Below are 25,375 nucleotides of genomic sequence, written 5' to 3'. Positions count from 1 at the left end.
AGTAGTTTAAAATCACTTACCTTCTCACAGAAGCCATGGTTACGAGAGGTTGATTGTCCGAATCTTCTTCTTCTTGTTCTTGAACAGTCTTAGAAATTCTTTGTTCCTGTTTTTGTTGAGCAATCGATTTTGAGTTCGATTGGGCATTTGTTTTCTTTCATGGAGGCATTGTTTATGATTCATGTAGGTTAATCGACGAAGAAATTTTTGAATCGACGAAGAACGGATGAAGAACGATGAAATTTTTTTTTCCAAAACCTAACACTAGGTCAGTGCGGTACTGAAATGGGGAATATATGAATTTGGTTTTTGATTTTAATGTTTTAGGATAAAGGGTATAATGGTCTTTTCATAATTTTTAAAAATTAATCAAAGAGTATTTTAGTATTTTCATACCCAAAAATCACCCCTTAGCACACATCATGGGTTGGGGGAAGTAATCAATATCCCCCAATTCCTTTTTTTATCACTCAATTTCGCATTCTTACCAAACCAAGCATATGACTGATCTTATGGAGATGCCCAAAGTCTTCCAAAACAAAAAAAAAAAAAACGTCACCAAGACCCCCTCTTTTCGCTAGCCTTCCGTAGTGTGCGGGAATCCTAGTGAGAAGACTCTGGATACATCTAATGGTTAGCCGTCCTAAGAAAGTAAAAAACGGATAATGATTTTTCGTTTCTTTCTTAAAACCCTTGCATCTTAGTGAGGCTAGGGGATATTTTAGCTTAAAAATTGCTTGACTTACCTAAACCGGATAACCATCATCCATTTATGAAAAGTTAATGGGCCAATAGAGAAATAAGTGGGGTTTCAAGATTTGGTGAACACAACAAATTAGAAAATGGATAATATTTGTCCGTTTTTCTCTTAAACCCGGTAACAACCACAAGGGCTAGGCTCTTCACATGCTGATATGTAAAGGCATTTGGGAAGAGACCGTGAACCTCCACAAGACCCGGTCTAAGATTCCGATTTGAGGTGTAATTGTAATCAATTTTCAATCCTAATTTCTGGTAACCGCATGCATTTGAGACCTTTTCTGCAGTGATGATACACTCACCACAAGTATTTCCGCAATCAGCAATGATACATTTACTGGGAGAATCCATCGCGGATTCTCCCGCAACTCACACCAAATATCCGGGACCCACTGTTTTATCCCTGTGGGTCCCCGGGGTTCCCATTTTTGTAAGACGCGGGAGAATCCGCGGTGGATTCTCCCGGTCAACGTAGCATTACTCTCCCACAATTGTTCCCGATAGGGGAATCCAACAGTCCAAAAATCCCTCTCAACATTGGGATCATAAGCGGTTAAAAGTGGGGTCAGTTATGTATTAGAGACGGGATTTATTTGCGAGAGGATTTGACGGTCAATCTAGCATTTCCGACTTTTCTGAACGTGCTCCGACAAGTGACAGGACTTGCCGCTACATCATGTCACAGGGCTGTGACGGCTAGCTACCCGAGCTGAAGCCGAGTCCCTAGGCCTGTCAATGGAAGAATATCCGTCGGATATTTTGAAATTCGATATCCGACAGGTTAAGCACTACCGTATATTTGATATCCGATAATATCTTATAGGATATCAAAATCAGATACCCATTCCGATAGGTTAAGCTATCGGATATCGGATATTTATCTGATAATATCCGATTATGACAAAAAAAAAACTATAGTCCGTAAAACATATGCAGAGGTGAAATTTAAGTTCTATTTCTCATACCCATCCAAATTGTCTTCGAAGACAGCCTTAAAACATTACTCTTAATGTTTATAAGTAAGTCTCTTACTCACACACATACATGAAAAGAAATACAAGCTAATGTTATAGAAAGTAAGAAACTTCGAAACACGAAGTATGATAAGTATCTGTCACTCTCCTCTCTAGCCTCTGACTCTCTTGACTTCGTTCGTCTTCGATTTCCAAATTTTCCATATCATCTGCATTATAACAAGTCAACATTCAGAGAAGATACACAACTACATAAGTAGTAATAATAGGAACTAAGAAGAATAACATATGAAAGTATGCACTGAGTTTAAGCAAAAAAAAGAATGTTACCTTCACAAATGAAATCTGGCAACCAATCGCTTAAGCACAACAATGCTTCGATAACGTCTGCATTTATTTAAAACCTAGTTTAACCATGGATTTCTTTATACAGGTTTCAACAAAATTTTAGTGATAGAAAGCAAAAATTATTGCGTACGAATACTAATTTAAGGAAATGAAAAGGAAAAAGAAAAATATCAAACCTAGAGTAAGGCTTCTTAGTAGCAGGATGCCTCTTCTTTACTGCTCCGGCAGCAATGTCCTGCAAACAATAACAAATAACAATCAAATGGAGCTGCAGTTGTAAAAATAAATATCAATCTGAAGTGAAAGTCATGCTGAAACCAATCAGCTTATAAGTTCAATAAAGCTGGAGAAAATAAATATCCTGTAGTGTTCTGTTACACCAAGCATGACTAGCAATGGAAGTCTTGTGTTTGGTTCCTTAACTGTAATCAATGGCAGATATAAAGTAAGGACTCTGTACCAGGGGAATTCTATGCAGGCCAACAAAGACCTAATGGCTTAAAATAGTGAATTCTGGCATTCTGTATCCCCAATAAGCTTTTTCTCTTGAGAGCTGACCGTTGACAAAGAACGAGCAAAGTATGGCCAGCTAAAACACTAAGAACTTGTTTGTTTGCAGCTGACTCAGCGTCTGAATCTGAGTCAACCCCTGACTCGGACCGAGTCAGCAGTCAGACCGTTTGTTTTCCATTTTGAGTCAGATCTGACTCGACCTCTGACTCAGACATAACCCCTGACTCAGACTCATTTGAGTCAGGTAACAAAATACCCCTGACTCATGGGACCAAACCACTGACTCACTTATTTCCGAGTCAGATGAGTCAGATCTGACTCAAAACAAACATATCGACTCAGATCCAGATGAGTCAGGTGATTTCACTCAGATCCAGATGATTCAGATCCAGACGACTCAGATGAGTCAGGAGTAAACAAACATGGTGTAAGCCTTTTCAATCGGATCTCTCAGATGCCAATGATGGGGGATAAAAATGTTATTGATGGATAAGGAATCATGTATCAATAATAGTTTCACTCGTAGTAACTGTTTACAGAGATAAACAACTGAGCTAGTGTTCGCTACTTGATAAATCTTAGATATATATCGATTCCATTGTTATCAAATGATGCAACTTAAGATCTAACTAAATCAGAGTTAAGCAAATGGAAAAATGATACAGTTGTGGAAGTAGGCATAAAGTGTGTGAATAACCACAATTTAAGTGCAAACTCAAGGTGTCATAATTCTCATTGCCAACAAAAACCATTATTCTGAATCCTGGTTCTATCCTGAAAGGAAATTTGCTCATTGATCCTTCACATGGAGATGTAAAAATACCTTGTCAACGATAAACAATTAGGCTGGTTGCAGTTAATGAGACGCAGTTATCACAGAGAACTGTACCTAGTCACAAAGAAGTAACAACATTCAAAAATTTATCCTATGGTTCTCATTAAAAATTAACCAATAAAGAGAAAACCCAACTTCAATCATCATCTAAATGATTCAATTCAATCAATAATAACCAGTAAACTCAACAAGTTTATCCTATGATTGAGAAGAAAACCCAAATTTTAAAACAACAACATAAACCCTAATTTGCAATTTCTGTTAGGGTTCTGACCCCAAACAACTATACAAGAACCCTAAGATAGAATTTACAAATAAAAAGAACAAATAAAGAACTGAGTTTTGTATTAATTCATTGATTGATTCCTACCCTAGAAGAAACTATGAATATATATGAAAACATGGCTTGAATACTAAGCTAATAACAAATAAGGGAACATATTCTAATTCCTAAAATAACTAATTGGTATTGGTGTCGCAACATCCCCAACCCCTTGAGACACAACTTGTCTTCAAGTTGGATTATAAGACTAAATTGATTCCTAAATATATCTACCCAAAAAATAGAGTCGCATTTTAATATTCCCAGCCCTTTGAAATGAAACTTGTCCTCAAGTTGATTGCCAGAATTCATCACGGAAACATCATTAGATTCTGCAACGGCTAGCCAAGATGGCTTCCATAATCTTGATAAGCTCGGCTTGTGCAAAGAAATTAATTCCCAGCATGAATACTTCCAATCCGGTAAGTGCCAAGGTGGCTTCCATATCTGGACTGCAATTATATACCACATCTTCAAGGCAAAGGTATTAAGTAAAGCAATACTGGAGTTATTATCTATGCAAAATCCTCGTGGAGCAAGATTTACCAAGTTATCTGCTTTACTGATGTTGCAATATAAGTTGTCAACTTGATGTATGCCTACATTGGCGAGACCCACTATTGCTTGTTTGCTGAAACAACACATGTCATCGTGCAGTTCCTTGAGAAACTCATTGCCATTACCAATAATCAAGTGTTTCCTCATAACAATGGCAAACTGGTCTATACGTGTGGCCAGTATCCAGCACGCATCGCTTAACTCCTTCCAGGTAATTCTGGATTTCTTGCCCCTGTCAAACGATAATCGCCTATGATCAAAACAGGGACATTTCTTGTGAACAACATTAATTTTGTCTCCACTTGTCTCGAACTGGACGTTTGCATCAGTAGAAATATCTAGAAATGTCTCGACCAACGATGATGCAGCACCAGGAGGCGAAAAGATTGTGGTATTAAGGAGGTCATTTAACCATCCCCCGTTAGGAAACTGATCTTCAAATTTTATTCTCATGACAGATTGCTCCGTTGTGGTTGAGACTACCTTACCTCTCTCGTAGTAATTACGAAAGCTACCCGGAAATATAGTTGGTAGATTGCCTCCGAACTTGGATATTGATCTTGTAACAAGAAATAATCGAATCGGATTACCGCCAAACTCCTCGACGAACACAACACCTCCTTCGAATTTCTGTTGGATGTACCTGTCCGGGGCCATACTAACTAGCATTTCAAAGATTCGGCAACTTAATTCTTCACATTTTAGAAATATGAAACACATCTTTGTGAGGGTATCACAGACTCGACAAACAAGCTGCCTTCCATATCTTCCATTTTTCCCGGTTTCAGAATGGGGGTGTAGGTAATACGGAAGTTGTTTAAACAAGGCAATATGTTTGGATAATAATAATGAATCTAGAGATTGCATGTTCAGAAGCAGAAAACATACAACATCCATACTTGTCATTCCATAGCCTTTATCACATGTCCTATGTGTAGTATAGTTTCCACTGTAATGTCCCGCTCTTTTAGCTAGATTCTTAAGCTCTATATAAACACGCACACCTGAAATTGTTTCTTCTACTGCAGGATAATCATTCGCAAGATGCTTGGACATTCTATTTAATTTTTTACCGCAATTCTCATCGCAACCACTGATAAACAAGCATTTTGCCAAACAGATAGTCAAATGGCCTGCACATGTGGATGGTATCCAGCTCCTTAACTCCTTCCAGTTAAGTCCATCTCTGTTCCGAATTGGAACATCAGACAAGTAATAGCCCGACGCACATTCATAACTGATGAACTTTTGGATGTTTGGAACTGTGGAGATGCATGAGCATGGATTTAGTGTTGCTCATACAAAGCTCCTAGCTCTTTACTAGTGTTGGAGCAAGATTAAACTTAAACTCTCTGATTATATTGATGTTTTTGCTCAGTTTTCAATATGACACTCACTACCTATTGCCTATTTATAGGCTTGTTCAACCGACTAGCACTTCCCAGAAATCTCTAGATATCTTTGACCGGACCCTTTACAACTGAGACACACTTTCTCTAGATTTTTCTTCTGCATAAACTATTTGGACCGACCTTCACTTGTTCACATTACAGACTCTGTTTTCTCTAGCCAATTCTAGACTCTTCTTTCTTTTCAAAGCCTAAACTTCATTTCACACTAGTTTGACAAACTAGATTACAAATTAGTATTTCCAACAATAACCAATGATAAGAATTTGGTGCATCCTTGGTGAATAAGTGTGATTATCTCGAGCTAGTGGCGGGGTTCCGTATGCTACAACACGCTTCCATACCAAAGTCTTGGTATCCAGTATGTAGAGATCGTTATAGTAAACATCAGATGAATTATTTTCTTCATCATCCTGAAATATGACCTTTCCCCAAAAGTCCGACCTTGACAGAGGTACAATTCCTAAATGTTTCTCAAGTGTAACACCACTATCAGCATCTCTAACAAACGGAATTGAATTCACAAGCCACATATGGAATCCATACCCATGTGTAAGAGCTGGCTTACAAACAAAATGCACATTGTACTCGGCCAGTAACTTGATAAATTCGAATCCTTTTCTACGAGTGTAATGATCATACATAGTTGTGGTTCCTCCTGTGAATCCAACCAATGGAAACCTCCCCGTGCTCATTCTCCTAAGGTCGACATGTGTATCGCAAGAACTTGAATATATTACTCCCATTCGGCTCCATCGAACACGAGTTACTCCATTCGTGTGCCTTGCAAGAGAAAAAACACATCTTGTTGATGAAATGTCCAAAATACGTACATCCTCATCTTTACTTGAAGCGGCAAAGCGGCGGTAAGAAGAAATCAGGTGGAAAATTTCCCACGAATTTCCACATGTTGCAAGATAACACGCAGAATAATTGGAAGACCATTTACTACCAAAGATGGAGAGACGATTCTTATCAATTTGGAGGAGTTTTTCCATTATTTTCCAAATAAGACTAGAGAATTTTTCCTTTCCTTCACGTGGACAAAATGATAATTTTTTTAGCTCACATTTTTCACAACAATTCTCTACTTTTGTTATAATAGGTTTTGCATAATAACCTTGTCCCGTTGCTTCAGTTGAAGGCTTATCATCAGGTGACCATGCAATACATAGAAAATTATATGTATGGCTTGTACAAGTGTACGATGGCATCAGATATGTAAGACCCCATACGCGCAAAGACTTATCACCGGATTCACTAGGTCGTTGTCTGCCATGAATACTGAATGCAGGTGAAAAACCTCGCCCTCACAATGTATACTAAAAATTTCTGGAAATTTGTAAATAATCTGCAGTACCTTGTTCACAAAAAATTTGTTTCTCTCTCGATATTGTTTGAGAAATAAAACTTCTGATTGATACCTAAGTTTAGCCATCAATGAAAAAACCCAATTTCCCACAATAACTCAATGATATAGCTACACACTTCCCACGATCGAATATGTTACGAGAAGAATTAAGATTGATGGTAAAATATTCAGCAATTCTATGAGTTAATAATACCTGCAAGCGCACGAGTTTATCGTAACCATCCTCACTCAATTTGACGTCGTTTTTCCCACTTAAATAGAGATATTCAACCTTTACTTTTTCTGATGGAATGGAAGACTCTCGACTGAAATCTTTTATCTCCTGAATCGTTGCTTCTGTAACCTCAGCTCCTCTTTGAACTGGAACAGTTGACGCCTCCGAACTTCTGACCATGTGTAAACTGGATGGTGGGGGTCCTTGTGGATTATTTGAAGTAGCAAGTGTATTGACGGACTTCAACTTCTCATCAAGCTGTTCCGCGTCTTTCTTGGCATTCTTCTCTGCAATATTTTGTTCATCTTCTGATAAAATTGGATTAATTACCAAATCATTGATAGTAATTTCTTCTTCAGTTGTCGTTACTTCTGAAACCTCACTGTTGTCAGATAATAATTCTTCTACTGGAGCAATCTTCTTGGCGATCTCATCGGTTTTGTGGACACATAAATCATGAAGCCATCCACATGTTCACAAACAATATTCGCATACATCCTAATTCTAGAATTGTACGTCGTATGCGTAAAGGGGATGATTATATCGATTCATCGACTCGAAGCCTTCGGGCTTGTCATTGTCTAGTCGAATATTATCATAAATAATGTTCGTATAAAGGAATAAACCAAGAATCAAGTATAAATGTTAAGCATATGAAGTTTAACGCTGAATGTAAGGTGCTGAAATGTAAATAAGAAAGATTTACGTGGTTCGGCACTAAGGCCTACATCCACGGGGCTGGTGTTTCACTATGTATTGAATGGTTACAAAGATAGTCGAATGACTTTAGAGTATACATAGGTCTGCGGAAGTAGAGGGATTACTCACTCTTCCTATTTCTCTCTCCTATATTCTCCTATAATTGCTCTGAATTGGTCGATCCCTTCTTTCTTGGTGGAGAGGGGTATTTATAGGGTTGGAACGTGGGTCCCATTTCTGAGGCGCCGTTGTAATCTTATCTTCTTGTGCTTTGTGCGTATTACGCAGAGGTCTTCGGCGTATGCTGCGGCCTGAGCTTGAATACGAAGGGTTATCCTCGCCTCTTCCACGAGATGATTGACATGTGTATATCTCTTTGGTATTTAATGCGGGTAGATGGATGTATGCTCGTGTCAGACAAGTGTCTCTTTATCTGGTCATATCTGTGTCAGCCGAACTTCCTCTCGGCCGTTGATCTGGGATCTTCCTCGGGATTGGGTGTGATAACACCCAAGGGGTATTATCTGGTGCTCCTCTGAGCCATCATATCTCTGTGATCCTCTGTCCCTGACCGTCGGATCTGTTGGCCGGTGGCATCTTCTGATGAGATGCTTGCTATCATGTTTTGATATCTTGTTTTGCATGCCTTCCACGTGTCTCTTTCTGTACACGTGGTGGATGATGAAAGGTGTACATACAATTTGCCCCTCTTCTTCTGACTTGGGCGTATTTTGCAATTTTGAAGAAGAAAGGTCGTCCTACACGTTTCCCACTTTGCATTAACTTTCCCCGTAACTGCTCCTTGGTACGAGGAGCAGTTATTGTCTTCTCTAGCTTCATAAATAGGAAAGAGAATGTGAAAAAAAAAACTTTTATCCTCTTCTTGTCAGTGTTCATCCTCTTCTTGTTTTCTATTCTTGTTCTTTAGTCATTTATTATCATCATTCTTGTGAGGAAGATAACAACATTCAATTTTCTGTTTCTTTCGCTCTCGATTGTTGTTTCCCCTGTATCTTTTGATATCTCCGATCCTCCTTTCTTCGACTGTGGTTGGTGCTTGTCGTCCTCTTCTATACAGGTATGGGGCTTTTCATTAGCTGTTCATCATTGATTTATCTATGTATCTACCCATTTGTCTCCTGCTGTTGTATCCTTGGTTTTGTGATGAAGCACATACATGTCGAAGCATATATGCTTGCCCCTGTTCTTTGTTACAACGTCTGTGAGTCCGTATCTAAGTATTATCCCTGGAGTTGGATGGAGTATTTTTTAGTTCTTAGGATTTTTAATGTTTATCTGGATGAACCATCAATTATGGGTTTTTTGATCTTTAGTGATCTCCTCGTATTCTTCTCTAAACTGTTTTTGTGTTTCCTTGTAGATATGTCTGATCGTCCGCGGGCTCCTTACCAAACCCCGACGTCTAGTCCGCCAAGATCCCCTCCGCGTCGAGATTCTGACAGATATCCACTTGGGGAAGGTCCTTACAAGTCTTCGTAATCGGATCCTCGGGGTCATAGGGTTTCATCTTCCTCCGGTGCGAAGGTTGTGCCTACTAAGAAAGGGGATGTGCCAAAGGGTCCTTCTGGATCTAGGTATGCTGTTAACCGCGCCCCTTCTCGTCCTCGTGAAGATTCTAGGAGTACGCAGGCTCCTCCTCATGATGACTCTAGGACTACGCGGGCTGCTCCTCCTCGTACTGAAATAGTGGATGTTTCTCCCCTTCGTTCAATGACTCCTCCTTCAGTGCCTCCGCAGAAATCTTTACCGCCTCCTCCCGCGGTTTCTTTCAAAGGGAAGTACTCCAAGGGTACTATGTCGAGGGCTTATCCGTCTAAAACTCTTCCTTCTAAAAGGAAAGCTTCGGAATTGAGTCCTACTTCTGATTCCGCAGAAGAAGAAGAAACTGTCCCCGTGATACGCAACATTCTATTTGGTAAGAAGAAGGTCACTTTCAAGCATATTGATCTTGAGATGTTCAAGGAAAAACATGAACTTAAAGCTTTTGAGGTTCGCTTCTATGCCCCTGACGATGATATCACTTACGAGCTCCTTGCTAAGTATCATTTTGACGAGTTTCATCTGTTGACTACGGTTGGAGCCTTCGAGGAGGGTCTCATGTTGCCCCTATATAAGTCGGGTGACTCCTTTTATTATGACGTGTTGGCTAGTCGCGAAGGCTCTTCCACGAACACTCATAATCGTTCCGTGTCACAACTATCTGGGAATTATCTTCGTTCACTGAAGGAATGTTACATGCGAAGCAAGGGAGAGACTATGATGACCTGCTATGTTCCAAATCCTGCTGAGAGAGAGTGGTACACTCCTCAGAATTTTAACATTTCTTTTGGGGATTATGTCAACAGCAGAAACTGTAAGCCGTGGAGTGTTAGTCTTCGTAATATTGCTGCTCCCCGTGGTGAAATTCGTCTTTTGAGTGAGGTGAGTGATGCCAAGCTGAAGTATGTTCCTGGTACTGAGGGATCTGCTAAACGGAAACTCTTTCCTGCTCGTGAAAGGATTAAGCGTGACCATGATTATGAATGGCATGCTACTGTTATTGAGGTAGTTGGTCCTTGGGCTTATGGATGGATTATGAGTGGTTGGCGTCCTTCTGAAAATAGCAAGCCTCGTGAAACTCCTCCTGCTCGTTATGGAGATTTATGTCCTTGGCGTCCGAATTTCTCGGGCATGAATTTTCCTTATGCTCTTGATGTCGTTGATGGAGATGAGGAGGAGGGTTCTGGTGCTACCCATCCAACGAAGAGTGATGCTGCTGCCAAGGTATAATTTCTTCTTATATTCTCTATTCTATTTGCCCCTTTTTCCTTGCTTGAAATAATTTTCATTTTTGAAGTGAGGGAAAAAATGAGCCTTTGTGGGATGTCTACTAGTTTGTAGGTGTCGAAGAAGAAGAAACTTGGACCCAAACAATCTTCTACTGCGATTACCGGTGAGGCTGAGGGTTATGAGGAGGTTACGAGTCCCATAAACGAAGGGTATGATGAGGATGAAGAAATGTCCAATGGAGAAGAGCGTACCGACACTTCTCACCCTGATGACGAAGGTGGTAACGGTGAAGAAGAAGTTTCCGCGGGTGGTGATGGTGAGTCTGAGGGTAATATTACCGTTGGTGGTACTGGCGGGGGTGGATCTGCCCCTGTTGGCGATGATATTGTTGGTGTGGGTACTCTGACCGTTATTCCCCCTGAATTTTCTTTCGGTAGGATATATTTCGCGGGGCAATCCTTTGATGTGAATGCTGCCATGGGTCTTGCCGAAGACTTCTCATTGCTTTCCCCAAATGATGATTGGGATGTGCTTGGGAATCTTGGCAAAGAAGGTACCACTGATCAGCAAGCTGAGAATGCAGGTGGTCATGCTGAGGGTGGTAATGTCGAGACTTGCGCGGGTGAGGAGATAACCGCCAAGGGGAAGTCTGCGGTTGAGTCTCCTTCAGAGGATTTCCCTTACTCGCTAATGCCTAAAGATGAAGATGCCATTTTGGCTTGGCTTAAGAAGAAGAACCTGATGTTCGTCCCTAACCCTGCCCCAGTGGTCACTGGTGAGAAGAATTCCGACGCTTATACTCTTCGGATGATGCAGTTGTCTTCTGAAGTCCGCGTTGCTGAGATGTGGGAGAAGAATCTGAGAGCTTCGGAAGCTAACCTAGTGGTTGACCCTCCCTCCTCTATTGCTGATATGATGGCCGTAGCTGATGGGTACCAATACGGTTTTCCCCAGCAGCGTGTCTTAGAGGTAAATCCTTGTACTTTTTTACTTCATGATATCCGAACATTGTATTCTTAGTGATATCTGATCCCTTTGGTATAATAATGTTTGTTGTTTGTGACATAGATGATGAGGAGAGAACATTGTAACCATGTTCTATACCAATTCTTCAAAGCAAAGTCTTTAAAGTTGGAGGCCAAGCTTCGTCATAGAGAAGAGGAGCTGTCTGTGGCTGAAGTGGAAATAAATGAACTGAGGGGCCGTCTGAAGGAAAAAGAAAAAAGTTGGGTAACGCTGAGGAGAGTCTTCGTTCAGAACTTGCTATAGTTCGCAACGAATTGGAGCAGACTCGTAGAAATGTCTCGTCCTTCACAGGTTCGTATTTTACGGATCTTTCACTCCTTGTGATTCCCTATCTGTATTTTGGTGTTCTGTCTGATTCTCCCCACCCTATCTTCAGTGGGTGGAGTCCCCGAGCTGATATGGCTTCAGAAATAAAGGGAACGACAGAAATCCCGTATTGCAGAGTTGGTGGGTAAGTTGAAAAGCGAAGCCGTAAAGTGGAATGATCGTGTTGATGAGCACAACGCCTTAACAGCTTAGTGGCGTGAAAAGCGAACACTAATGGTTGATATGCAAAATAAGTACAATCATACCGTTGTCTGTTTAATGGTACGCTGCTATGGACGCGTGACAACCTGCGTGATGCTCGAGAACATGCTTCGGACTTAGAGGCTAGAGTGCGCTTTTTGGAAGGAGAGTTACAACAGGCTCGTCCTTTCTTAGGCCCCGGGTTAGGGATAGTATGCTGCGTCTTTCCGAGTAAAGAGATAATGCCAGGGCCGAGGTTGGTGCTCTTAATAAAGCCATAGCAGCGTCTCGAGATGATGTTGATCGCCAAGTGGAGTCTGAAAGAGATCTTGAAGTGAATGTGTATCGACTCCATAAAAGAATGGGGGAGATGAATGACGAAGTCAACCATCTTCGTCACTTGGATTCAATGAAGCAGGTAGACTTAGACGCGAGTCAATTTGCTCTTACGAACCTTCAAACGGATTATAAGAAACTGTCCAACGAATATGACTTTCTTGATGAGGCTCGGGACACAGTTGTCAATGAGTATGAAGAGGTTTAGGCTAATGTCGAAGGTATAACCTCGTTTTATCGAGTGTGATTCTGTTATTTCTTCGTTTTAACCCCTTGGTATTTCTTGTTTTCAGCACTCGAGGGACAGCTTCACGCAGCAAATGATGAGCTTAAAAAACTGAATCTGCCTTAGTGCAGCAGGAAGGACAAGCTAACTATTTCAAAGGGTTGGCCGCGTCCCGTGAGGGAGCAGCGGAGATTGCCTCCAAAGAGGCGGAACGCCTATCTGCATTTCTGTCTCAGGCCAACCAGCGGACCGCTGTTATCACTTATAAAGCTCGATGTCAGTTGGCTGAAGAGACCAAAAAAGTCCTAGATAAGATTGAACTTGATCTTAAAGTCGAACATGGTCTTGTCAAGAATTGTCCGCGTCGTCCCCTTCCCGCTCCCCTGCCTGGTTCTTCTGGGCCCTCTTCAGGTGGTAGCGTACCTTCATCTCGCAGAGACAACCCCGTTGATGGAGCTGTATCGTCCAAGTAGATTTATTTTATTAGTCATAGAAAGTTGATCCTTGTTGATTATATAATTTCGGATCATTTTTTTTTTTTGATGTGTTTCCTGCTTTATCTTATTTGCTGAATCTTGTAATCAACTCTTTATGAAATGGATCATCCTTTTGGCATACCTGCGTTATTAATTCATCTTTTTATTTTAAGTGTTGTGAAGTGTTAAACTAGAAATAACTTGCTTTGTAAAAAGTTGAGAGTGTTTGGGTGCGACACCGAAGGTAAATACCTTCGTGATCGTCTTGAGACCTGTCACCCCGCTGGCGAATCCTGGGCCAGAGGATTCCCAAATGGTGGGGGCCGAGGCAGCGTTCTAGGATATGGAATGCTTATTTGAAAATATTTACATGCACCCATTCCGTCGACCCGCTGCCTTAAAATTGGTTGGGTATCTCTTTCTGCTGGGTGCCTTCCCCCTGGTCTTACACTCATAGACACTGATAGGGGAGCCCTGAGAGATTGTAGATTAACTACTTTCCCCAATATTGTTAATTTATTATGTAATGTACATGCGTTCATCCAGCGGGCCTTTTGACCATTTCGTTTGCTTGAAGATTTCCCAAAAAGTTTGTTTGATTGATAGGTTGAGGCCTGCTACTCCTCGTCCAGAGATAGAAACATGTAAAGCGGTTACGCTGCCTTCTTCTTCTGGTATTCTTCACGCAGATGCAAAGCTGCGCTGCTCCTATGGGTAGTACGGTTTGAGCCATTTAGCATTCCAAGGGTGCCGGAGGACCTCGCCTTTCAGATTGCGAAGATAGTAGGAACCGTTTCCCGCAATGTCGTGTATTATAAAAGGTCCTCCCCATGTAGGTGCTAACTTTCCCCATTTCTTCTCTCGTTGATACTGCGGGATTGTTCTTAGCACATACTGCCCTTCTACAAAATTTCGAAGCTTAACCTTTTTGTTGTACTCTCTCGCTAGTCTCCGTTGATAATTTTCCATCTTTTGCAATGCTGCTTCCCTCCTTCTTCCAGGTCGTCCAGTCTCTCTAACATCATGTCTGTTGTGAGATTTTTCTCCCATGCTTCGGTCTTTGTGGTTGGCATGAGGATCTCTGTTGGGATGACTGCTTCAGCTCCATAAGTGAGGAGAAATGGGGACTCCCCAGTGGCAGATCTTCGTGTTGTCCTGTATGCCCATAATACATTGTGTAGCTGTTCACACCATCGCCCCTTGTGTTCGTCTAATTGCTTTTTGAGGATAAGGGCGAGGGTCTTGTTAGTAGCTTCCGCTTGTCCGTTGCTTTGAGGGTATATGGGGGTGGACTTGTTTTTCCTTATTTTGAAAGTGTCGAAGAGCATGTCTATGTTTTTCCCCTGTAATTGTTTACCATTATCGGACACGATTTCCGCTGGTATGCCGAACCTGCAAATAATGTTTTGGAATATGAAAGTAAACACGTCCACGTCTCTGATCCTGGCTAAGGCTTTGGCTTCCACCCATTTACTGAAGTAGTCCGTGGCTACTATCAAAAATCGTCTTTTCCCTGATCCTTCGATGAAAGGCCCAACGATATCTATGCCCCATTTTGCAAATGGCCACGGACTATCCACAGAATTCAACGTTGTTGCTGGTGCGTGTATCTTTTTGGCGAAACGCTGACATTCTTCACATCGTCGGGACATTCTTGCAGCATCTTGTATCATTGTGGGCCAGTAATATCCTTGCATTTTTGCTTTGTCGGCTAGTGATCTCATGCCGCTATGATTCCCTGCGTCACCATAATGGATGTCGTTTAGAATTCGATGCCCCTCTTTCCTGGATAAGCAACGTAGTAACGGTCCGAGGAAAGATTTCTTGTACAGGATCCCATCCCGAAGATCATATCTTCCTACTTTGGAGAGTATTTTCCTGGTTTGTTTGTGATCCGCGGGTAAGGTTCCATCCTTGAGAAACGCATGGATCATCATTCTCCAATCATCTTCGTTGTTGAAATCTTCGTCTTGATTTGCTCTTGACAGGATATCTTCTTCGTCAAAATCGTCACGGATGTCTTCTCCCACCTGATCTTCGATATTTTCTTCCACTGTATCTTGATTTGTAGCAAAGGAAAATTGTGATGCAATCGAAGGCTCGTATACCCTTGTTATTTTGATAGCTTCGATACTCTTGTCCTTCAGCATGGATGATATATATGCTAGGGCATCCGCGTGCCTGAGATCCCTTCTGCATAAGTGCCGGAACTTGATGTTCGGAATTTGTGATGCCAATGTTTGGACCAAGGCCATGTAAGCTGAGAGGGTGTCGTCGTACACATTGTATTCGAGCCCTATTTGCCGTATGACAAGCTGCGAATCACTTGTCAGTCTTACATCAGTTACCCCCATCTCTATTATTAAGCGGAGGGCATGTACGACTGCCTCGTATTCGACGATGTTGTTAGTATGCTCTTTGAATTCTAACCTGAGTGCCTGTACGATCCTTTCTCCAGTTGGGGTGGTGATGACAATGCCTATTCCTGCCCCTTCCTTATTTTTGGAACCATCAACGAAGACTTCCCATTGTCTTTGACTCGCGGGTTCGAGGACATCAACTGGATCCTTGCTTTCCTCGTCGGCTTCTGGTATTCCCCTAATCTCTTCATCGTTGTCCAGGGGGAGGTCTGCTAAGAAATCCGCCAAAACTTGGGATTTTTGGGAATGTTGAATTTCATGAATGATGTTGAATTGGTCCAGGTGGGTGTTCCACTTGGCTATTCTACCTACTTTTCCCGCGCTTTTGAGGACTGCTTCCAGTGGTGCTTTGCATGGGACGCGGATGAAGTGAGTTAGGAAATAGGTTCTCAGCTTTTGAGTAGCCCATACCAATGCCAGGATGAGTTGTTCGATCTTCGTGTAATTCCTTTCCGCAGAATTGAGGGTCTTACTGACATAATAGATAGGTGTTCTATCTTCGTATTGGTTTTGACCAACACTGCGCTAACTGCGTCTTCTGTCGCTGCTATGTACAATGCCAAAACCTCATCAGGATCAGGCTTCTGCAGGATTGGAATTGAAGCCAGGTGTTCCTTGATTCTTTGGAAGGCTTCTTCGCATTCTGCGGTCCATTCAAACTTACTCCCTTTTTTGAGAATATTGAAAAAATGTTTGCATTTGTCCGAGGATCGGGCAATAAATCTGCCCAAGGCTGCTAAGGACCCATTGAGCTTTTGCACTTCTTTTAAATTCTTCGGAGATGGCATTTCCACTATGGCCTGAATCTTCGCGGGGTCTACCTCAATACCCCTTTTTGTTACCAGATATCCGAGGAATTTCCCTGAGGTGACACCGAAAGTGCATTTTTCTGGATTTACTTTCATGTGATGTTTCCTCATTGCTTCGAAAATATCTCTCAGGTCCTGGTGGTGATCTTTGCGCAGCCTACTTTTGACGAGCATGTCATCAACGTAGACTTCTAGGGTACTACCAATCCATGGCCTGAAGATAGCATCGACCATTCTTTGGTACGTTGCCCCTGCGTTTCGAAGTCCAAAGGGCATTCTAGTGTAGCAATAAAGGCCATGCGGGGTGTAGAACGCTGTGTGTAGTTGATCTTCTTCTGCCAGGGCTACTTGGTTGTAACCAGAATATCCGTCCATAAATGACAGCTCTTCGTATCCTTCGACTGCTTCAACCAGTTGATCTATGCTCGACAGGGGATAGCTGTCCTTTGGACATGCCTTGTTGAGGTTAGTAAAGTCGATGCATATCCTAACCCATCCATTTTTCTTAGGAACGACGACCATGTTGGAGATCCATGTAGGGTATTTGACTTCCTTGATGAAGCCTGCTTCTAGTAGTTTCCGAAGTTCTTTTTCTACTTCCTTATGATACTCTGGTGCAACTTTTCTTATTTTCTGCCTGAAAGGTGGCGTGCCTGGTTTGATGCGCAGCTCGTGTTGGATTATTTTCGGATCAATCCCCGGCATGTCTCCTAACTTCCAGGAGAATACATCCGCGTATTCTTTAAGTAATTTGGTTAAGGATTCTTCTCTTTTTTCGTCCATTATGTTCCCTACTTTGATCATCTTCGGGTTTTCTTCCGTTCCTATGTTGATTTCTTTTACGGGCTCCACTGGTGTGAACACCGGCTTCGGGTCCCCAAGGACTGGGACGCTCTTTAATTGCTACTCCCTCCGTCCCACTATTAAGTGACCTAGTTTAAGTTTGCACATTTTTAAGACAAGCAAGGAAAAGAGTACTTTTAAGCATTTTTTACAATTATACCCTTATGGATAATAACTACTGAAATTTAGAAATGATTTATCTCTCAAACTACTCCACGGATGGTCGCAAACTTCATACCATTGAAAAGCATTTTATAACACCTACATGACGAATATAAACATGCTTTTCAAATTATGCATATTTCATATATTTTTTATAATTAACTAAAAGGATAATTTTAGAAATACCTCCTTGTTTAGTGATATAGCTCACTTATTAGTGGGACAAAATGTAAAATCAAATAGATCACTTAATAGTGGGACGGAGGGAGTATTTGGTATGTTTCTGTGTCCTTCGTTGGCTGCTGAAGTACTTGCCTTTGTGTTAAGGACATTATCATCCTTTGTCAAGCCCTTCCTTGTGGTTTCCTTGAGGAACATGTCTATGGACTTTTCTTTCGCAGCTTCTTTATTTTTGATCCTTTGGGTTTTTCGCTGCTCTTCCTGTTCGTTGTTGATACGATCCTGAGTGGTCTGGCACTCTTTTGCAGAGACCCGATCTCCCTTGATTTCCATCTCTCCCTCGGGTGTAGGGAACCTGAGATATTGGTGGTAAGTTGCTGCCACTCCCTTGAGTTTATGTACCCACTTTCGTCCAATAACGGCGTTATAGGGGGATGGGGCGTCCACCACGCTGAATCATGTTTCTACTTTCATGGGCACGGCGTTCACCTGCAACACGATGTCCCCCAATGGCTTTGTGGGCGCTCCGTTGAACCCGTAGATGGTGTAATAAGAGGTCATTAGTTGTTCATCATGGAGCTTCATCCGTTTGAAGGTGTCGTAGAATAGAACGTTCACTGAGCTTCCCCCGTCGATGAGGATCTTTTTGAGGTTACATCCGGCCACTGGTAGTGTGAGGACCAAGGGATCGTTATGGTCTTCCATATCTTCTTCGATATCTTCAGTATCGAAGATGATAGGTGCGTCCATCCACTCTTCGTGCTCGTCCACTTCTACGCCATCAATCTTATATAATTCGCAGTGGTCTTCGAATTGCTTCCGTAGCCTCTTTCTTATCTGCGCTGTAAGTGAGGTCCCTGCGGCTTCGGAACACGAGATGGTGTTGATTGTGCGGTTTCCCTCTGGAAGTTGGACCTTCTTGGTTCGTTTGGATCTGTCCTCGGTGACCTCCTCGTATGTATTGCTTGAGTTCTCCAGCATCAATCAATTTTTGGATCATTATTTTGAGGTTTTTGCATTTCTCGGTCTGGTTTCCATTGAAGCAATGATACTCACAGTAATCTTTAGACTTCTCGGTTCTTGGGGGATGTTTTCCCTTAGACCACGGCCACTCCAAATTTTCCCTTCCTTTGATCTCTCGCGAGATCCGAGCGTATCTAGCATTGAGCTTCGTGTAAACCTGATCTTCGGATTTTCGATCGTCTTTTCGTCGTTCATCTCTTTGTTCCTTCCTGTCTTCGTGAGGCCGTTCCAATGAGCTATTTCTTTTGGCCCCGCTGGTTTGTTCTGCGGAATTGGTACGGTGAGATCTCTACGTTTGTGCCCTCGAATTCTCACGCTGGATTTCTTCAAGACGAGCGTACTTCTCAATAATTATTCGAAGATCTCCTTCTGTCTTAGGTACGCTTCCGTGGATCTCAACAAATAGTGGACTCATTCGGTCTAATCCCCACTTGTAGCAGTTGATACTTACTACGGGATCCACACTCCCTATGGCTTGGCAGATCTTGTGCCATCTGTTGGTGTATTCCCTCGTGTTCTCCTTATAACCAATTGCCAGAGAAATTATCCATTCCGGTGTTGACAGCTTTGTTGTACATGTAGGTTCTCAAGAATTTATCTGCGAGTTGATCGTAGCAGTTGATGGAATCAGGTGGCAGGTTGTCAAACCAAGACAAAGCCGATCCCTTCAGACTTGATGGAAAATATCTACAGAGGAGGGCGTCGTATTGACTCCATCGGGCTAAGATACGATTATAATACCGGATATGTGCCGTGGGATCACTGGATCCGTCATAGCATTCAAAAGTTGGGACAGGGCACTTTAACGGAATAGGGGTATTTGCTAGGAGATGAGTTAGGGGCGTGGAGTTAGCTTCTTTCATCACCTCTTCAAGCCTTCCTCCGCCTTGTCTGGTTTTTAACTGCCTGATCTCAAACATCATCTCATCACGCAGCTCCTCCATTGCGCGGTAACATCCCACGTTCTCATGCTCAGTTGAGCGTTTCTTTCTTCGAAATTCACTGTCATAATAGTCTAAGTCTTCGGCGGCGTATTCCGGATCGTATGCACTTCTTCCCCTGGCGGCGTTTTCTAGGATGATTCTTCGGTCTCGATTAGGCTCTGGTGCTTTAGAATTAGCTTCGTCTAGTTGTTGGCTAGTCTTTGTGCTTTGGGCAATCCTATCTTTCAAGTCTTGGTTCTCCCTGGACAGAAAAGCTACGGCATCTGCGTAGACCTGCTGGATCTTTTTCAATTCTTCGAGCTCTACCATCAGTCGGTGGGACTGGTTTGATCTCTGATTGGGAGTTCCGGCTTGTACCCCTACGGCCATAGGCCCCCCTTCGTCTACTGTGTGTATTAAGGGTGGCCGAGGATCAGCTTCAATTGTTGGTATCTCCAAGTTTGGTCCCCTCGGTTGAGCTTCCACCCGCGGTACTAAAACCAATGGTATGGTTTGATTCTGACCGTTGGTTGACGGAATTCCGAAGACTGGTGGATGTGCGGGCTGATGTGTCATAGATTCTGTCACCCCTTCTTTTGTTGATGGATTTGGTTTGAAACCAAAGTCTTGTTAGCTTCTGTGGCCTGGAGGGGCACAACAATTGCGTTGTTCTTTGTGGCTGCTGCTTTGAGGGCCGCGGCTGCAATGGAGTTAGTGTTCATAGGTGAGGTGATTTCCGCAGCATCCTTCCTCTGAGTAGCTGTTTTAGCTTTGTCTCCTTTCTGCTTGCTTCGGGTCATGACCGGGGTAATCCTCGGTGTCTCCTTTGATGAGGCTTTGGTTTTTCCTGCCTCTGGTATCTTTTCCATTTTTAATCTTTTTCTGCATAAGGGGAATATATAAAGAGAACCAAATATATCCACGAGGATCGGGTTAGTGCCATTCGTATCCGCAAGATTATTGGAATAGAAGAAAATGAGCTGCCCAAGGGCCTTAATAAAAGAGAAATGTAAAGACTCCATCGGTCTAGTTTTCGCAATACAAATCATCTAATAAACAATCATGGAACTTGTTTTCAGACTACTTTTGAAAAAGAAAACTCTTGAAAAGGCAGATCCGTCGCGAGAACTCATGAACCTGGATTATTAAGTCTTAGTTTTAAGAGAAAAACGCCTCACGTGCAAATCTGTGATAGATAGTCGTGGATTTGTCTGCTTTGAAATGGTGTTTGTGAAAATGAAGACCATGAACTCAGAATAAAAAAGGTTTTGAAAGCACGCTGAACCCAGAATAGGGCACAACCATAATGCGCGTTAAAGGTGAAATCACATGATAAGATAAATCTTTTACCGGGACAAAGTCCCTGTTTCTAGCGCCAAATTGTGGACACATAAATCACGAAGCCATCCACGTGTTCACAAACAATATTCGCATACATCCTAATTCTAGAATTGCACGTCGTATGCGTAAAGGGGATGATTATATCGATTCATCGACTCGAAGCCTTCGGGCTTGTCATTGTCTAGTCGAATATTATCATAAATAATGTTCGTATAAAGGAATAAACCAAGAATCAAGTATAAATGTTAAGCATATGAAGTTTAACATTGAATGTAAGGTGCTGAAATGTAAATAAGACAGATTTACGTGGTTCGGCACTAAGGCCTACATCCACGGGGCTGGTGTTTCACTATGTATTGAATGGTTACAAAGATAGTCGAATGACTTTAGAGTATACATAGATCTGCGGAAGTAGGGGGATTACTCACTCTTCCTATTTCTCTCTCCTATATTCTCCTATAATTGCTCTGAATTGGTCGATCCCTTCTTTCTTGGTGGAGAGGGGTATCTATAGGGTTGGAACGTGGGTCCCATTTCTGAAACGCCGTTGTAATCTTATCTTCTTGTGCTTTGTGCGTATTACGCAGAGGTCTTCGGCGTATGCTGCGGCCAGAGCATGAATACGAAGGGCTATCCTCGCCTCTTCCACGAGCTGATTGACACGTGTATATCTCTTTGGTATTTAATGCGGGTAGATGGATGTCTGCTCGTGTCAGACAAGTGTCTCTTTGTCTGGTCACATATGTGTCAGCCGAACTTCCTCTCGGCCATTGATCTGGGATCTTCCTCGGGATTGGGTGTGATAACACCCAAGGGGTATTATCTGGTGCTCCTATGAGCCATCATATCTCTGTGATCCTCTGTCCCTGACCGTCGGATCTGCTGGCCGGTGGCATCTTCTGATGAGATGCTTGCTATCATGTTTTGATATCTTTTTTTGCATGCCTTCCACGTGTCTCTTTCTGTACACGTGGTGGATGATGAAAGGTGTACATACAGGTTTCTTCTTGCTCGGATAAGATTCCTTCCAGTGGATTTGGTGACGCAGCAAGCGTAGCCTTGATCGCTCTAGTTGAACGTCGACAATTCTCTAATGCAGCAGCTGAGCGCGATCGGCGTGTAATTATTGCATCTTTACGGAAGTCCATATGCTTGCGAGATTCTAATTGAGAACGAAGTTCAGAACAAAATTCTTCCCAAGTTAGCTTTATAAGAGACTTTTTTACCGATTCATACAAATCAATGCCATCACCTTTAAGATTAATAATAACCTTTAGCATTTTAGTACGTGTTGTTGTACCATGTACGCTGAAATATTGATCAGTTTGAATGATCCATCCTTCAGGATCAACTCCATCAAAAGTCGGAAACTTCATGATAAACAGCGCAAACGAAGAGAAAAAAATTTGATGAAATTTGAGTGAAAATCTAACCTGCTCTGAAGACAGATGTTAGGGTTCTGACCCCAAACAACTATACAAGAACCCTAAGATAGAATTTACAAATAAAGAACCGAGTTTTGTATTAATTCATTGATTGATTCCTTAAACCCTAGAACAAACTATGAATATATATGAGAACATGGCTTGAATACTAAGCTAATAACAAATAAGGAAAGATATTCTAATTCCTAAAATAACTAATTGGTATTGTTCTCGCAACAATTTCTGATTTCAAAACCCTAATAAATTCTAATTTCATAGAAACTCATACAAATTCATCACTGTATATCATCAAATTCTATCAACAAACAAACAGAACCGCAATACTAGATAACTTTCTACACAGAGAGAAGAGAAAGACTGGTACCAGCGTAATTTAGGGTATAGCTTAATCCATTACACTCTCAATCTTTCACGCCAAGTTTAACAAATTGACGTAGCAGAAGATGACTAACTCCTGCTGCTAAAATGAAAAAAAGAGAAGAGAAAGATTGTTGCAGAGATTCAGTGGAGAGGCGATGAGAACTGAGAAGAGAATAAGAAAAGAAAAGAGAAGAAAAAACGAAATGAGTCTCGAGTCCTCGACTAGTGCCTAGTGGAGTCAAATAAGGGTATAGGAAAATTACTAGTACGTCCTTATTATATCGGATATCTAAACAAATGGATATAGCCTAATCCGATTCCGATATGTTAAGGAGGAAATATCCGATAACATATTATATCTGATATCCGATAAAACGGATAAAATCCTATAGAATATCGAATAATCGAAAACGGATTCCGGATATCGGACATATATTGACAGGCCTACGAGTCCCCTTATAATAAGCTGAGTCCACTCATTAAGCTTCATTCTCCCTTTACGTCGTTGGCCTCCCAAATCTCCCACAAAACGAAAAGCAGAGACCAATGGCATCACATAAACTCCTATAAATCTTTTAAAACAATGTGATTCATTCAAATTACTAAAACAAATGCATTCTCAAATGATTATAAACTCAATCACAGACAAACAAAATTACCTCCTTTCTAAACTCATTGATCTCAAAGTAAATTATGATTACACTCTGTTTTTCTTTTCACATATTTCTAAACCCAATGATTTATCATACTTGATTATCCGTGCTTTAACTAATACTTGGCATGATTATTCACTAACCCTTCAACTTTACTTTGAAATGAAGGGTTTTGGTATAGAACCTAACAATTTTACTTACCCATTTTTATTGATTTCTTGTGCTAATTTACCGTCATTAAGTATAGGTAGACTGGCACATTCTTGTGTTGTGAAACTTGGGTTGGAGTTAGATTCTCATATAACTCATTCTTTGATTACTATGTACTCAAGGTGTGGTGATATATGTCTTGAAAGGGAAGTGTTTGATGCAATAACTGAGAGAGATTTGGTCTCTTGGAATTCGATGATATCGGGTTATTCAAAGATGGGTTGTTCTAGAGAAGCTGTGGGTTTGTTTAAGGAGATGAGGATGAAGGGGTGTGAACCAAATGAAATGAGTGTAGTGAGTGTTCTTGGAGCTTGTGGTGATCTAGGGGATTTGAGTTTTGGGAAATTGTTGGAAGGTTTGATAGAGGAAAAGGGATTTGAATTGAATACATTTGTTGGTTCGTCGTTGATTAATATGTTTGGAAAGGTCGAGCCTAGGTCACTTTCTTACCACGTTTCCTTTGCGGGTTGTGTTAAATGTCGGGAGTCATCACTACAGATTTTCAATCACTGAACAACGATCAGTAGTTTCATGCTGCAAATGTCATTTAGTGTAGGGTATCCTGTTAGATTTGGATTTTCCATTTAATTATCATGCATAAACATACTTCACTTTTCTTGTTAATTGATATCTGTGACCTAGATTGCAATTTGTACGCAGTGAGAAGTCTGGTGAACCCATTGTGCCAGACCTAATGTAGATCATCAGTAGATGTTTGGTGTGACTCATTGGCGGACGTACAGCTGGGCTAAAGGGGGCTTTAGCCCAGGTAGCTTTCCCATCCCACAAGTCACAAAAAAAAAAGAAAAAATTCTGCTCGACTTAGATTTCTAGTCCGGACCTTAAAAGAAAATTTGTTCTTTTTGGGTCCGTCCTTGGTGTGACTTGAATATTAATTACTCATTTTAACTTATGCAAAGATGTGTTGGAATAGCTAGTCATGGGACTATGGTAATACATAATTTAGTTTATTATTAGTAATGTGTCAAGATTAGATTACTGACCCCTAAGGACAATTTAAGTACATGTTAATGATCTTTTTGTTTTAATAAATAAATAGGGAAATCTCGATGTTACAAAGAGAATTTTAAACAAACAACGCTCAAAACTAAGTGACTTTCAATCCGAATCCCGTAACCCAAATCTTGTATCCAGAATCACCACCGGACCATCAAAGCGTAACAGTAAAACCGTAACACCCGCCTTTATGGAAGAACTTGAATTAAAACCGTAACACCCGCCTTTACGGAAGAACTTGAATCGGTGAAGCTTGATTCACAGCTCGGAAGAACAAATTTTTTAATAACTAAAGATTCATCCTGATTCTCCTCTTTTTTAGATGGTACAAAGAAAGTTCGACGATGAACACGCCGGATCTTTATTTCCCACTGGAAAAGACTAGAACCAACACTACTCTTCTCGAGGTAAACAACCAACAGAAAACAACCAACAAACCCAGAGAACAGATCCAAAGAAAGGATTACAAGATCAAAGCTAACAGGGACAACACAGGGAAAGAAAAAAATAGCCTAAGCCTTGAACTAACTGCCGAAAAATTAAGAAATCTAACTATGACTAAAAATCGATCAACACCATCACTGATTAAAAAACCCAAACCGAAAAGTTTAGGTAAAGATGATGA

The 25,375-nt window shown here is 41.4% G+C and overlaps 2 protein-coding genes across 3 annotated transcripts; one reads left to right on the top strand and one right to left on the bottom strand.

Moving 5' to 3' along the window:
* Positions 1–1,853: 1,853 nt before the first annotated feature.
* On the bottom strand, positions 1,854–5,674 carry LOC113278484. Of its 2 annotated transcripts, none has more exons than XM_026527306.1 (4): positions 3,418–5,674; positions 2,258–2,316; positions 2,064–2,137; positions 1,854–1,942 (listed from the first exon to the last, which is right to left on the bottom strand). In XM_026527306.1, the coding sequence occupies exon 1, from the start codon at positions 5,363–5,365 to the stop codon at positions 3,848–3,850; it is 1,518 nt and encodes a 505-aa protein (XP_026383091.1). In that variant the 5' UTR covers positions 5,366–5,674; the 3' UTR covers positions 1,854–1,942; positions 2,064–2,137; positions 2,258–2,316; positions 3,418–3,847. The 2 variants fall into 2 exon arrangements, with proteins under 2 accessions (XP_026383091.1, XP_026383090.1); XM_026527305.1 differs by having other exon boundaries at positions 2,064–2,120.
* Positions 5,675–23,448: 17,774 nt separating this feature from the next.
* On the top strand, positions 23,449–24,246 carry LOC113280622 (pentatricopeptide repeat-containing protein At2g34400-like; the record flags this gene model as incomplete). Its single annotated transcript, XM_026529227.1, has 1 exon — positions 23,449–24,246. A coding segment is annotated over one exon (798 nt), but the record flags the coding sequence as incomplete, so codon positions are not given.
* Between the last annotated feature and the right edge of the window lie 1,129 nt (positions 24,247–25,375).

Source organism: Papaver somniferum, chromosome 5, assembly GCF_003573695.1.
Source record: "Papaver somniferum cultivar HN1 chromosome 5, ASM357369v1, whole genome shotgun sequence".
Lineage (NCBI taxonomy): Eukaryota > Viridiplantae > Streptophyta > Magnoliopsida > Ranunculales > Papaveraceae > Papaver > Papaver somniferum.
Note: the sequence above shows the minus strand (reverse complement) of the source record. Positions and strands in the feature narration are given on the sequence as shown.

Bases quoted from the DNA above. Each gene is read 5' to 3' on its own strand.
- LOC113278484 (XM_026527306.1), bottom strand. From the start codon at position 5,365: ATGTCCAAGCATCTTGCGAATGATTATCCTGCAGTAGAAGAAACAATT.